The sequence below is a fragment of the Vespula vulgaris genome, chromosome 15 (genome assembly GCF_905475345.1).
Source record: "Vespula vulgaris chromosome 15, iyVesVulg1.1, whole genome shotgun sequence".
NCBI classification, from domain to species: Eukaryota; Metazoa; Arthropoda; class Insecta; order Hymenoptera; family Vespidae; genus Vespula; species Vespula vulgaris.
In genome coordinates, this window is record NC_066600.1 from 1,303,771 (window position 1) to 1,320,000 (window position 16,230).

The 16,230-nt window shown below is 30.2% G+C and overlaps 2 protein-coding genes across 13 annotated transcripts in view; one reads left to right on the forward strand and one right to left on the reverse strand.

Moving 5' to 3' along the window:
* The window catches only part of LOC127069267 (uncharacterized), a 33,818-nt gene extending 28,463 nt beyond the window's left edge, over window positions 1–5,355 (forward strand). The window contains exons 5-6 of the mRNA XM_051006054.1: window positions 63–2,027; window positions 2,105–5,355. Of these exons, the coding sequence (XP_050862011.1) occupies window positions 63–2,027; window positions 2,105–4,078 (3,939 nt within the window). The 3' untranslated portion in view covers window positions 4,079–5,355. The remainder of the gene's footprint in view (window positions 1–62; window positions 2,028–2,104) is intronic.
* Window positions 5,356–5,468: 113 nt separating this feature from the next.
* The window catches only part of LOC127069278 (fasciclin-3), a 267,122-nt gene continuing 256,360 nt past the window's right edge, over window positions 5,469–16,230 (reverse strand). For 2 of the 12 annotated variants that reach the window (XM_051006085.1, XM_051006083.1), the window contains exons 10-13: window positions 9,872–9,902; window positions 9,330–9,413; window positions 8,363–8,537; window positions 5,474–5,897 (exon numbers count right to left, since the gene is read on the reverse strand). In XM_051006085.1, coding sequence (XP_050862042.1) covers window positions 5,667–5,897; window positions 8,363–8,537; window positions 9,330–9,413; window positions 9,872–9,902 — 521 coding nt within the window. In that variant the 3' untranslated portion in view covers window positions 5,474–5,666. Of the gene's footprint in view, window positions 5,898–5,965; window positions 7,678–8,362; window positions 8,538–9,329; window positions 9,414–9,871; window positions 9,903–10,424; window positions 15,815–16,230 lie in introns of those variants that run through there. The other 10 variants (XM_051006091.1, XM_051006092.1, XM_051006093.1 and 7 more) reach the window with 9 other exon arrangements.

Consider the following 16,230-nt stretch of genomic DNA (forward strand, 5'->3'; position numbering starts at 1 on the left):
TTAATAAGTAAACGCACTCGTGCACGCACGTAATAATTTATTTTTTGAATCATACTTTAAAGGTGATCGAGGATAATATTGCTATACTTCGATCGAACATGTGCCTTAAAGATAGTGTCGCGATCGAACCGTCTCACTTCAAGTCCTGTTACTACGCTGCTATCTTATGCTTGTTGGCAAAAATTCGCATGGACGTGAATAAATTTCGTCAGAACAATTTAGATGAATTTGTTTATGCAGCCGATAAGATCTACCAATGCGTAGGCAAACTACGTTACAAACTTCTAAGATGGTTTAATAATTTCGAGATCCTCGATACGAAGTATACCGTGATCATGAAACAATTCCAATATGCCGATCCAGAGAGTTGTGAATCGGATAAATTTGAAAATGTAATGGAAAGTTTTCTGGATAATAATGAAACCGGTATATTGGTGACAACGAATATTTCTTATGGCTTTTGGAAAGCTAATGATCGATATTATTTCTTCAATCCTTATGGCTGCGACGAGGAAGGTAAACCGGATGAGAAGGGATATAGTTGTTTGATGAAATTTTGTGACTTGTCGTCGATGTTGAAAAGGATGAAAGAAAATTTAGGAAAGTCTATTCAGAAACCTTATAGATTGTACACATTGTTTATCGCTCATATGGAAACGAAATGTCGGAAGAAAAAGAAAAAGAAAAAGAAAACGAAATATTGCATCGAGAAGATAGAGGAGGAGGTGCCGATCGAGGACTCGGCTGATTTTGATGATATAAAAAAGAGTGAATCGGAAACGTCACTGATCGAATTGACGGAGTGGGTAACAGAGGAACGTAAATTGGACGTTGTTCACGACATGACCATACCAGGATTTTCTCCAATTCGATATTACGAGGCTTCGATGATAGACGTAATAGTATTAGAAAATGAAATAACGAGACCGGTGTTGGCACCGTTTAAGAAACATATTCGACACGGGAAAGAGAATACTGATCCTTACAAATTGATAAAGTCAATGATAAGAAAGAAACCATACGACAGAAAATTTAGGGAACACGTGTCCGTGACCACTCCTATCGATCTTTGCATAATAGCTTGGTCATTGATCCATGATCCTGTGCTCTGGTCTGTACGAACCATAAAAGGCCTGTTCGATGCTAGTTGCGATTATACGTTCGATAGTATATTAGCCACGGAAGATTCGACCGTCGTCGACATGTTCGATGGACTCTTGCCCGAATTTGAGATCGCCAATTATATATTTCGGGCCGTTTTTGTACCCTTGCATTACGGTATACTTTATGCTGTCGAGGGATGGAACTTGGCGATGTCCTTGAGATACGTATTCGAGAGTCCCATTTATACCGGTGCTATTATCGTCTGCGAAGGTAGTCACATAGGCGTAACCAAGGTCAACGAGAACTATTTCGCTTGGTGGATCATAAAGAGTACTAAGATATTACGGATAATTACGTCAGCGTGCATCGATGAATTTTTGAGGATTGTCGTAAAGGAGATCGATCAACCCGAGGAGATCCAATTTGTCATGAGAGTCATTACAATTTCCTACGCACGAAAGTTAGATCCCGATTGTTCCGATGTCCAAGGATTACACGAATTTGTTGTACCTACGACGTCCTTGGCCGAGGTACACAAAATGGAGGCAGAACCGTACGATTTGGAAGTTATATTCAAACCTACTGTTCCCGAGTCCAAACCAATTTTCATTAACGGGACCGTCGCGCTTAACGATCGTGAAACGGTGAAGGAGCCAAGAGTGAAACGTTGCTACTTCGTAGCAATTTTGGCAGTCATCGTTAAAAGGGACATCGTTCAAAGTCCTCTTCCAGGAATGATCGATAAAATGATCGAGGTAGCTGAAAACCTTTACAAGGCCTTTGACGAACCAAAATTTCATAGTGAACACATATTGAGGAACGTAACGTTGATGAATAGAATTTTCGATTTTCGAGATTGTGCATCCTGTTTGGTAACGCTCACTGTCGATCCACACATCGATCGAAACGATTTCTACCTTCAAGTAAGCCAAACCAGTTATGAGATTTTAATTGGATTCGATGATGGTTAGATTAAATGTATCCACGTATTATTTTGTAGGTTAAGAAATATTTGAAGAGACACTTTATGATGCATAGTAGCGGTATTATACAATTCACTAATTGTTGCTATGGATTTTGGTACTCGAGATCAACGAACTCCTATTACTATTTAGATCCTTATCAATGTAACGATAAAGGAAGAAAAGTGTCGACCAATGGGAAGGCCTGTTTATGTATCTTTCCTAGTATCTGTCAAATGGTAAAGAACATGTGCTTCAATCAAATAGAAGAGACCACGGGCTTTTTTATACATCGACTTCACGTTGAATCGGTGAACGCGTCACCTTTCATCAGCTTCCAGGAAGATCCAATATGGATTTATTTGGATTATCATTGGACTTTCGATCATGCTCCGAAAATAGTTAAAATCGATAAGAAAGCTTTGAAAAAGAGACACAAGAGGAAACGTTATGACAAGGAAGAGGAAGAAGAGCGGAAACCTATGAGATCCTATTGGAACAATTATGTCATCGAAGTGAGCGATTTGATCTATTCGATTTGGGGTACGATCGGTTGTTATGATTCTAGATTTGGTAATCGCGCTGGTAAAAATCAAGCGGCTATTAGTGTCGCTGTATTGGCTATGCAATATCTGAGTCACCCATCGAGATGGAATTCTGCCGTTTTGGATTCAGCAGTTATATGCGGTGACTCTTACTACACCGAAAGTTTGAAAAGTTCGATGAAAAGATGTTCGAAGTATTTGAACAAATACAATTTACAACCGTGTTTCAAAATATTCCCACACGTTTGGACGATCAATTATCAGAGATCTATATGCGGTATACTTTATGGTGGTCGCAATAGATTGACCTTGGCTGACGCTTTGAAAAGTGCATTCAACGATGCACCAAACGTTCTAATCGAGTGCAACAAAATCATGTTAGGCGCTTTGCTATCTAAGGACGGATATTACGTGGCCGATCCTTGTTGGATCGGTCCGCCGCTCTTTGGTAAAGATCGCGGTGCTATTTATGTTTTACGTTGTAAAAATTTTAACTCTTTCGTCTATGCGGTGACGAAGATGTTGAATACTAATCAGAGATTAGAATTTCGTATTACACCTGTGATATTTACCTTCGAACAAGAGAACTTTAAGTCGAGCAATAGCAAAGGATATTCGTTGAAAAGGAAGGTACTTCTCGAGCCTATACATACTACTCCTGGAAAAGTCGAAGGACATGACGTATCTATTCCTGGAGGGCAAACTGTTGCGGATGCCGATTCTTATTTATGTTATAATAAAAATGTAAATCTGGGTATAGTAAAGGGCAACGAATTGGAAAATCCCCAATTACCGTCCTTGGCTCCTCGATTGAAGAAAGAGAATTTGAATAGCATGCTCGTTAGCACTATGTGGCATCTTAACCTAGGTCAAAACGCACACATATCCAAACCCTATCCAATATTCGATCCTACGATCTTTGAACATATTCCTGAAAAATGTGAAGACAGTATGGTTGACACCTTCGAAGCACGTCATTATCCGAAAAGTTCGATCAAAGATATACTCAACTTCTGCGACGATTATCCTACTGAAATAGATTTTATGAGTCATTTGGATATATCTACTACTAGTGCCGATACTCTTATGATTAGCAGACCATTAGAATGTTCTAAATCTCGTAGATTTATCAGGGATCAAACTTCTCTTGAATTTGACAAATTGACAGTCGACATGACTGATGAAATTTATAAAACTTATCAACATCGTCTACCGCAACGTATCGTTGATGATAAAAAGGACGAAGATTTAGAAGTTGGTCCAACTTATGCGGAAGAAGCGATTCATCCAGAAGATGAGGAGTCAGAAATCGAGCCTGTAGATGAAACCGAGCCTGTAGATGAAATCGAGCCTGGAGAAGAGACCGAGCCTGTAGAGGAGACTGAGTCTCCTGAAGAAATCGAGCCTACTGACGACGAAGAAATTACAGAGGCTACAACGGACGAGGTTACGACAGACGATGAATGAAAACCAATGGGAGAAACAAAAGAGACGTAACGAAGAAAAAGAAATACATAAAAAGATCATACGATTTCAATCGTACTTGCTTGTTGAATCTACTCCAATTCAAATTATATATAATGTTACTATAAAAATTATACGATAAAAATCAAGCGATTGTATGGATCTTATATGTAATCTCTTATTTTTTATGATTTTTTAAAAAAATATTTTTCTTTTTCTTTTTCTTTTTCTTTTTTTTTTGTTTTGTTTTGTTTTTGAAGATTTTTATATTTATTTATTAAAGGCAAAAATACAAAACGAGCAATATTTATTCAAAGTTTAACGTTAATTGGAATTCATTGGACGAACTTGATGAACTTAATTATTATGAATGCTTTAATTTATACACGTGTGTTTCTCTCTCTCTCTCTCTTTTTTTTTTCTTTTTTGAATTTATAAAAAATCAGTATCAGATAAATTTAGTTTTTATCGAGATTGAGAATGAATGTTATAAGATATTACGATTATTATGATTTAGACGATAAATAAAATATACCGATTATTTTCTTCTTTTTTTTTAACGTAAGTACAAATTATTACGTTCGGACATGGACAGATTTTAACAGATTTGTACAAATTATTATTACAAAAAAATACTACGTACCTATAACTAATGTAATTATGATTTCACTGAAAAAAAGAGATTTTTTGTTTCGAAATTGAACCATGATTTAGTCCAATCGTTCTCTCCTTCCTTTTTTTCTTCTTTTGATCGAACAACGATAATAAACTAAAAAGATTAATACAATAAAAAACAAAGAAAAAAGGGAAAACATTTTCTGCTTAATTAAGTACATATATGCTCGAATACGATATAAAAAAGAATCGTCGTCATACAAAAGAGTAGTATGATTTCTTGTTTAAAAAATAGACGATTAGTCAAATCCTCCTTTCCTTTTTTTTCTTCACTTTTTTCTTTTTCTTGATCGAACAACAATAATAAACTAAGAAGAGCATTAAAATAAAAAACAAAGAAGAAAAAAGAAAAAGCATCTCGTGCTCTGTTAAGTACATATGTGCTCGAATACAATACATAGAATAATACTTAGATAGTATATACATACTATTATGGTCTTAGAATAATTTCAATATTTTTTTTCTTTACTTTTTTACTTCTTATTCATGATCTTTCATGATCGCATACTCGAGACATTAATAAGTATGACTAGAGACTAATTGAAAAGAAGAAAAAGAAGAGAAAAAAAATGATCGAGAAAATTTAATCAAACGAAAAAGAAAAGGATATATAATAATAATAATAATAATAATAATAATAATAATAATAATAATAATAATAATAATAATAATAATAATAATAATGATAATAATAATAATTAATAAAAATAAAAAAATAAAAAAATGTTTCGACCCTTGTATACTATCTAAATATGCGATAACGACGAACTGCTACTCTCTTAAAGTTAATTTGTTGATAAGTACACGAAACGTCGCGTGATCAGATTAAGCAACACTAATACGAAGAGAAAATTTGTCATTTCTTTTTATGTGTATAACGAGTTGAAATTTTAACGATCGTAATTTGTACGAGAGATTATTTATCCGGTGTTTCCTCATTAGCTGTTTCTGGTTTTGTATATAAGATCTCTGCATATTCGGTTTTGTCCTCGTTCAAACGTCGCGGAGTTCCACCTTGCTGTTGTTGAGTTAGATCCAATTCCGCATAAACTATTCCACCTTCGCTACTTGCTGGATTTATTCTACTCTCTTGCGTTGGTGATTGTTGTTGTTGTTGTTGTTGTTGTTGTTGTTCGCTTAGTTGAAGCTAAAATAGTCATACACACAATTCGATATAATTATAATAATTACAAATTATTATTATTATTATTAGTGTAGGACTTAGGAGATATTTTAATTTAAATATTCTTACGTAATGTAGATATGAATAAAATGTAGTTAGAGTAGTAGTAAGTAAGTAAGTAAGTAGTAGTAGTAGTAGTAGTAGTAGTAGAAGTAGTCGTAGTAGTAAGAGAGTTATGATTTTTTTAGCTTACACTGCATTGCTTATCTTACATCATTATTCTATGCTTACGTATAATTATGGTGCAAGATAAGGTCAAGATAAGTATGGAGTAAGCGCAAAATAAACAAAGAGTAAGCTCAGAATTCTTATTACAAAAAGCAAACATTTCTTAAGTTTTCGATCTTTCAATTTTGTACAGTCGAGACGATTAGTAGATCTTCTATACCTTTTTTTTTTAAATAAACAAAACAAAATTTTTACCCGATTATAATAAAAATTTTTAAGATTTCATTATAGTTACAATCTTATTACGAGAAGAAAAAGAAAAAAGAAAGAATAAGAAAATGCGAGAATTATAAAAATTATTAATAAAATCGATTTTATTATATCGATATAATTGAAATACTTAAATAAATAAAGAATAAATTGCGTTTGAAAACGGTCTTTGTTTCAAGTCTCTACGACTTTCCGTTCCGAAGATATCGTCTTCGAAAGGTTTTCATTCATAATTTGTACGAGAACACCTGATCGTAGTAATAGTAGTAGCGCGTCAGCTGTTTAGCGTAATTTCTCGGAATTTATATAGGTCACTGTGTCAATGAGTAAATTTGAATGAAATTATGCAGTTCGGTGATTTAAGGTAAACGTCTTCTTTTATATTGAATATTTTCGGAAGTAAAAGTCGTAGAGACTTGAATGGACTATCATTTTAAAGGGCAGAATTTCCTCTATTTTTTACGTATTGTTAATAATTAATTAACAATTTGTTATAAACAATTTTTATAAACAAAGTTCGTACGAAACGATTTCATCTTATTTTATAGCAGAAAGGTATTCAAATTGCGTCTGATCTATAAAATTTTATAAATTAATAAATTATTAAAATAAACAAATCAATTTTTTATTAAATTAACAATCTTTTTTTTGCTACATTGTTAATAGCCATGTCTTTCATTAACATGGGAATATCTTTAGAATGAAAACTCGTAGAGACTTGAATCGAATATCGTTTCAAAGCAGAGAATTTTTTTTTTTACATTTTTTTTTCAACATATTGTTAAAAATAAATTGATAATTTATTATAAACGATTTTTATAGAAAGATATCATCTTGTTTCCAAATATTCATTTAACTTGTGATTGATTAATAAAACTATATAAAATAATAAATAATTAAAATAAGCAAATTTGTTTTTTTATTACGATATAATTTTTTTCTACATTGTTAATAGGCATCTTCATTTACATCGGAACATCTCTAAAATTAAAAGTTATAAAGACTTGATCCTCGAATACGATTTTAAAGGAGAAACTTTTTTCTGCATCTTTGTAGGTGTTTGGTTTTTTTTTTTTTTGTAAGATTTCTAGTGTGTGTATGTAAATTGCACGGCAATATTAAAGATTGATTTCATTCACACAAATTGCAAGGATTATAAGACTCTTTGAAAATATTCCTTTGGTTGTTAATGAGTCTCGAAAGTTTTAAGACGGAGAAATTGGAAAGCTTTGGAGACTTATTTACGTTTTCCCGGACAACTCGGTGGAGGCGAGGAAATTTATGTAATAGCCTTCGAAATTGTAGCCTGTCAGAAATAATTTTCCAATTAAACCTCAGTAGTAAGAGAGAGATAGATAGATAGAGATAGAAATAGAGAGAGAGAGAGAGAGAGGGGGAGAGAGAAAGAGACTGATAGAAAGAGGAAAAGAGGGAGAAAAAAGAGATTGAAACACCTTTACACAGCAGTGGTATAAATCTGAATCTATAAAAAAAAAAAAAAACTTTTATTTAACTTTTTCTAAGCTTCTATCAATATTTATTATAAAATTTCTTTTAAAATATCTGTATAAATATTATATAATGTTATTTCTTAAAAAAATTTCTACGTAAAATCAAACAATCTTATTCCTTTAAATTTCTAAAATAAAAAATGTAAAAATTTCATTTTTCATAATTTCTATATATGCAAGATAGACGAAAAGTTTCTAGATGATTTTAAAAATCAATTACTTCCATCTCGAGGCATTTTAGGTATTTAAGACCTTTTTGTTTTCATCAGATTGTAAAACTACAAGCATTTGACTCATCTAATAACCTTTGGCCCATCCTGTATATATATATCTACTATTTTATTAAACTTTTATTTCTTATAAAATTTCCATTTGAACGATACAATATTATTTCTTAAAAAAAACTTCCGTATATAAATTATACAATTCTATTTTTCATAGACAAAAAAAGTATCTTAAATATACCTATGAATTAATTACCTTTTCATCGTCAACTGTAACGACAGTTCTCATAGTATCCGTATCAGCACCAGATACTTTATCCTTGTTACGTTTGAATAGCTGAGTAATACTGATTTTTGGTTTACGTCCTCGTCCAGAAGATGCAGTATCTACTTCTGTCCTTGAATATCTGCCTGCACTTTCCGTGTCGCTACTAATAAAGAAAAAAACTATTCTTACCGTTGTCGATACATATACCTGTTAGCAATATATGCATATCGTATTGTATCACAAAAAATTTGTTATCTGTTATTGTAATACAAAATAACAAAATACGTATTAGTCTTATTAATCGACGTTTTAGAATCAGCTTGATAAATAGTACTTGACATTGACGTTATTAAAAAAGCAGTCATATAACGTAAAAGTAAAACACGTGCTATTTTAACGATTATATAAACTAATGCTACATGTTAAGAGATAAGAGATATTCTCTCTCTCTCTCTCTCTCTCTCTCTTTCACGTTACATATATTCAATGTTTCATATGACTTAAATAATATTTTTTATATATATATATGTATGTATGTATGTATAATACACCATCACCATTGCACAACATTTATATCACCAACACCAACAGCAAAAAAAGTTGACCTAGCAAATACATTTCTGTTTTATTCTAAACAGTTAGAGTGCATAAAAGAATATTTCAAAGTTCAATCTTTGTTGCAATCAGTTAGTAAAAATAACTGTACATATATATACGAGAATATGTATGTATTAGTGTAGTCTATCTACATGTATGTAAATTGCATTTTCATCATTAAAAAGACGATTATTCGTAGTATCGAATTATATGAATTGGAATGATATTTGATAAGAGAATAAAGAGACAAAAAGAATGACAAAGCTTCTCGAGGACAGATGTATGAATGAATTAAAAAATAGATAAATAAATAAATAAAAATCTTGGCAAAAAAAAAAAGTTAATAACTACATCTTGCCTTCGCGTTTTGGCATTGTTCGTAGTTTCCGAATTTCCAAAATGTAGAAGAGTAACAGCTGCTCCTGGATCTGCTAGCAACTTTCTGAAAATATGTGCAACATACTTGCATTCTAATGAACATTGCAATTTTTTTTTTTTTTGGTTTTGTTTTCGTTCTCGTTTGTTTCTGCAAATTTTCTCTTCTTCGAAAAGCTCCTCTATGGTATTAGTAGTAGTAGTAGCAGCATTAATAGTAGTAATAGTAGCAGAAATAATATAAAAATTCTTTCAGTATTAAAGCTTCCCACTTTTTTCGGTTTCAATAAAATTTTTTTTTCCTTCTTTTCGAACGAAATAGACCATTTCTAATATAGCGAAAAGAATAGTGCATGTGTATTAGTTACGACCCATAGGAGAAATAAAAAAGTTTTATCCAACGGTGAACTCGATGGAATGGGGGTTGAGTTATGAAATGGGTTAAATAGTGCAAAATTTATCCATGGTGCAACGACCGGATAGCTAGTTTTTCAAATCTTATGATTAAAATAACTCAATACTCACGACTCGCCAAGGTTCCTAGTTGTCGAACTACCTGTAAATAATCGAAAAATATTTTCATTTATTTTCGATGCTTTTTCGATACTGGAATAAACAAATTATTTTGTTTTTGTTCGTTTGGTATACATATAATATATAATATATATATATATATATATATATATATATATATATGTATAAAATAATAAACGAAGAAGAAATTAAAATTTAATCAACGTTGGTAATTCATTAACAATTTCTTTCTTTATATATAAACATGTTTATATGTTTATACAATATTTTTAAATAATAAACACATAGACTTATTTTAAAAGTCGGTGGAACTTCGAAATTAGGAATGATCACGTGTTTCTTAACTTATATTATCATCGACATGTATATTTAAAACAAATGTTTTATTTCAAAAATCATATAATATATATATAAATATATATATATATATGTATGTATATATATATATATATGTATATATATATATGTATATCTAAGTTATAATATAGCGATGAGAATGAACTTACGATTAATTATACATACAGATCTCTATATATTAATATCATTTGAATTCTTAGTTAGATTTATTTACTCTTGCCTACTCTCTCTTGCATTGTATCTACAATTACAGATACAAAATGTGTGTTCTTACAATCTAAATTTCCGTCATTATATATGGTCTTCTTAGTTCGTATGCGTTGGTGTGTTTTTCTATTTGTGTGTGTGTGTGTGTATTTGTGTGTATGTATATTTGTTGACCTCTTATCGTTTAATCGACCACGATATAACATTAAAACTTTTTTATTTTATTTATTCTTTTTTTCTTTTTGTTAATTTTTTTCTCTTTTATTAATTATTATTATTATATTATATTATATTATTATTTTATTATTATTATTATTTTATTATTATTTTATTATTATTTATTATTATTATTATTATTATTATTATTATTATTATTATTATTTTATTATTATACTTTTAAAGAGATAAATTAGCGATCTCTGAAAGTATTCCTTCTCCTTTTTTTTTTTTAAGGTGTGTCTCTTAAATGCCGTTTTACATAATTTTTTGGGCCCTCTTTACGGAATGATCGAGCATTTTTATTCATTGTTTTTTCTTTTTATATCCTTTTATTCGTTTCTTTTTCTTAAATCCATATTCAAAAGGAATATAATAATAGTAAATTACGAAATTAATTTGATTTTGTCAACAATTGACTCGATCCCCGAACACTTTAGTCATACTCATATATCGGGATTTTTTTCTTTCGGATCTTTTTATTGATTTTATATTGATACGAAAATTAATTTTTACGACGCTCTTAGTAAAAGCATTCGTTCACGAATCTCGGATCTCCTTTAAAATGTTTCAGAGAACACCAGTATCAGGTATTTATCATCATCATCATCATTATCGTCCTTATCGTCGTCGTCATCGTCGTCGTCGCCGTTTTTACTTCTTTGTATTTTTCTATTTTTAATTTTTTTTAATTTTTTTATTTTTTATTTTATTACCTAGAATCTTATATATTAACATAAATATATATATAATATATCTATATATATTCCATTGTATGGCCAACGATCATGCTTTTTATAGTCATTATAGTAATAATCTGTTTATAATACGTTTCACAAATTTTTTTCATATTAATTCATGTCTAGAACTGCGAGCATCGAGTATGTCTTTTTTTCTTTTTTTGCGATAGAAAACACAGATAGATAGATAGATAGATAGATAGATAGATAGATAGATAGATAAATAGATAGATAGATAAATAGGTAGATAGATAGATGGATAGATAGAAAGAAAGAGAGAGAGGTAGATAGAAAGAGAGAGAGAGAGAGAGAGAGAGAGAGAGAGAGAGAGAGAAAGAGAAAGAGAGAAAGAGAGCGATATTAGAAACGAATTGACGCGAATTTGTTAATATCAAAAGTACAAAGTATACAAAAAGTATACAGTCTATACAGTCCTTGTCCTCGTAGCATGATTATTGAGAGAATTTAAGTAATTAGTATTACGAGTAATAATAATTACAATAATAATAATAATAATAATAATAATAATAACAATAATAATACTAATGAGAATAATAATAATAATATTAATAATAATAATAATAATAATATCAATAATAATTATAATAATAATAATGATAATAATAATACTAATAATAATATATAATAATATTAAAATATAATAATAATAATAATAATAATAATAATAATAATAATAATAATATTTTATGGAGAGTAAAAATGAATTACAAGTTAATAAGTAATAGTAAGTTGTCGCTAGAACTATAAATGAACCACAAAGAATGTACACATTAAACATATTCCATTTTTACGCAAATATTCCATTTTTACGTTAATCCATAAGCGTATCTTCGTACTTTTTAGGTAATTTCAGTTGCTACAACAAGCTGAGAATAGGTCGAACATTGTACGGTGAGAACAAATCTTTTTTTTTTTTCCTTTTTTCTTATTTCTTTTTTTTTTTTCTCTAAACAACCATGAACATTTTCACTGTCCCCTGATAATATCATTACACGGAGAATGGCTTATCATCTCTTTTTAATTTATATTTGCAAGATCGTTTTGTCAAATATCATTTCGATTTATTAAATAGTTACAATTATTTTCATTTGATTAAATCGTTAATCTTAAAATTCCTTAATAGTATTAGCGTTAATTTCTAATCAGATCAAAATCAGATCAAAATCGAGTCGGCGATCTATCTATCAAAGATCACGATCATCTTAGGGATAGCAGAAAAAAGTCATAGTTTTCTTTTTTTTCTTTTTCTTTTTTTTTTTTTAATGATTTAAATGGCATGTGTATAGTTTTATTTTAGTTCTTTTTTTTTTCTTTTCAATTATTTTTATTATTCCGGTAAATTCTGTATATATATATATATATATATATATATATATATATATATATGTATGTATGTATGTATGTATGTATGTATGTATATATCTTAAATTTTTTTTCTTCTTCCTCTTTTCAATGTATATACTTTGGCAGTGATCTGTGAAAATCATTACTGCGTAGTTGGACCTGTTTGAACTGATTTTTTATTTTAGTCTTATAAGTTTCGTCACGCATCCACTTCAACGAGTAAATAATGATAAAAAGAATGAATTGTTATGAATGAAATGAACTTTTTATCGAATCAATTGCATTATATCAGTGTCCACACATTTTTCTTTTTCTTTTTCTTTTTCTTTTTTTTTTTTTTTTTTAAAGAAGATCTGCGAGGAGAGAAGAAGAAAGGAGAGGAGAAGAGAAAAAAAACATTGACATTATTTTCATTCGTTCGTTCGTTCGTTTGTTCGTTCGTTCATTCATGTTAACCGTGGACAGAAAAATCTTTTTCACGTTTATTTGCATTCATTCTGCCTCTCTCATTTTCATTTTCTTTTTTTTTTTTTATTCCATTCTCTCATCTTCTCGCTCGTACTTCAATTTTTTTAAATAAATATCTTATTAGATATGCGTCGTCGAAAGTAGATGAGTGACTGTGATGTGTTTCATATGTATATATATGTATATATATATATATATATATATATATATATATATATATATATATATATAATACATATATTTCCAAGAGATATTATTATCTATAGATATTAAACTAATAAAATTGTGATATATCCAGAAAAAGTGTGAGAGCTTCAGCCTCTGTAATGGCTCAAACAACGTTTTGACATCGCAAACACGATACGAAGTACCTATTGGCAACATATATCCGACGTACCTATGAATGTATTTAATCTTACTTGTTTTTTTTTTCTTCTTTTTATTTTTTTTTTTCATCATCATCGTCATTTTTCCAACTTCGATCCGTAGACAGTACTTTTTGTCAAAGTAGTTTTTTTTTCTATGATCAAACGTCACGAAAAAAATGCGTCCACTTTTCACGACTTCGATCGTCGTCGTCATCATCATTATCATCAACTTTCTTTCCATCTTTCTTCTATCTTTTCTTTCTTTTTTTTTTTCTTTTTACTTCTTTTTGTCATCTTAATCTTTCGCTCATTCATTCTCTTTCGTTATTTTTTCTATTTTCTTTTCTTTTTTTTTTTTTTTCTTTTTTTGTTACATTTTTTATCTTTAAGTAAACCTTATCATTATAATACTCTGACCAATAATTTTTTTTTTCTCAAATTTATGGAATAACGACCTGTGTTTTCGGCAGTTGGATTGCAAATGGATAAATAAGTATCAGTTTTACATTTTCGAGTTGCATGCCAAGTGCCTCGACGCAGAAATATATATATATATATATATATATATATATATATATATACACACACACGCACACACACATATATATATATTCAATCGCTATTATTTTAATGTTTCATATTGTAATTATTTATAATATATGTATATATATATTTATATATATATATATATATATGTATGTTTAATATATACAACACACGTAGAATTAATCAGAGCTGTCGCCGGCGAATATTTCTCTCTCTTTCTCTCTCTCTCTCTTCTCTTTTTCTTGTTTCCTCTCCCTTTCTCTCTCTCTCTCTCTCTCTCTCTCTTTCTGAAGGACAAATTCTTTATTGCAAAACAATCTATAATTATGGAAAATTTTGTTTCTTTGTTATCGTTATTATCCGGTAGTTCTCCTTCGGAGAAAAAGATCGTATTGATAATATATTTACTTAGAAATAATGATAGCATAGAAAATGCAATTTAAAAAGTCGAACGTGTTTTCTTCGCTCATCTTAGCTTTCAAAGAATTCTAATCTGAAATATTTTTCTCGACGATACATCGTGATCATTAGAATATCAGGAATTAATATTACGAAAGAAATGAGCGTCAAAAGTCTATTGTTTTACGTCGAACTATCGATAAAATGTATATATTCTATGTATATATTTTTTTCTTTTTCTTTTTATTCATTTTTTTTTCTTTCTTTTGTTTTTTCAAAGATCACATAGAAAAATGTTGTAAAAATTGAGGCTGCTGCTCGGCATTAGAATAATACAAATAGATAAACCCTCATCCTACATATATGTTTATCCAAGAGCTACGAATAATAATTTTCAAAAGTGAATAGGCCAAAAAAATGCCTGTCATTAGTCACCAGTCTTGATTTATCATAGAATAACGAAAAAAAAGAAAGAAAGATAGAAAGAAAGAAAGAAAGCAACGCAAAAAAAAAAAGCAAGAAACATGAATAGAGAGCAAACTGCATAGAGAGAGCAAAGTCTCGTTCGACTTTTTTCGACATTTAAGTGTACAATCAATATACATAATACAAATTGCTAGGTCCGTTTTGTCTTCTAATAATTATTATCGTCGTGAAAGAAAGCTTCTCCAAGGGGTAGAAAAAAAAAAGGAAAAAAAAAAAGAAAAAAAAAAGAGAGAAAAAAAAACAACGAGAGGAAAAAAAAAAGATCTTATCCTCGTCGTCGAAAAAAAAAACAAAAAAAAAGGGGGGGAGAGAGAAAAGATGGAGGAGGTTAAAGATGGGGGATGATGGTAGAGCTTAATAATAAAAGGGGTCGAGGGAGGAAGTGAGAATAAGAGGAAGAGGCGAAGAGGTAGAGGGGAAGAGATGTATGTATGTATGTATGTGTGTGTGTCCGTGTATATGTTCGTGTACATGTATTAGGATGTAGCATCCGGCGATCGAGGGAATGTTTGAAAGGTCATCGCTTTATCGAGATTATTAGAAATATCATTAGACAGGTGTATCCGTCTTCTCGTCCTTTTTCGTATCCTTAAAATCGTTAGTACGGCCATTGACGTACTCGGTGCTCGCATGGATCGGGTTTTCCTGGCCACCTTGTGGTATTTTTTCATCGATGATCCTTGGGTCTTCTTCGTCTTCTTCCTCGTCATCAGCAGGCGTTATGTGTGCCTCACTTCCGGCGCTGATACCACCGGCAGCTTCCTCGTCGCCACGCCGCCTCGCTGCAACAAGCAACGCCACGATCGGTCAAGGCAAACCTGTGCGTGTCACTTCTTATATGTTGGTCATTGTTCTTGTTGTTTTGCATCATTTACGAAAGGTATATGTATAAGCGCGTATGTGTATGTTTTGTGTGTGTTCGTAATCTACATATGGAAAATGCTAGTATACTAAGCAATTCTATATAATTTTGTTTAATTTTTCTTTCATTTTTCTTTTTTTTTTTTTTCTTTTTTCTTTTCAACGTTACGCATTTGAGAATATGTATTCGATAATGTTAGTGATCAAATAAATAAATATGTAAGAATATGTTTATGCATGTATATGGTGATATATAGTGCATGTGTACGTGCTGATTTTAATATCTCTGATCTCATTTCTCTCTTTCTTTCTTTTTATTTCTTTTATTAGTTTTATC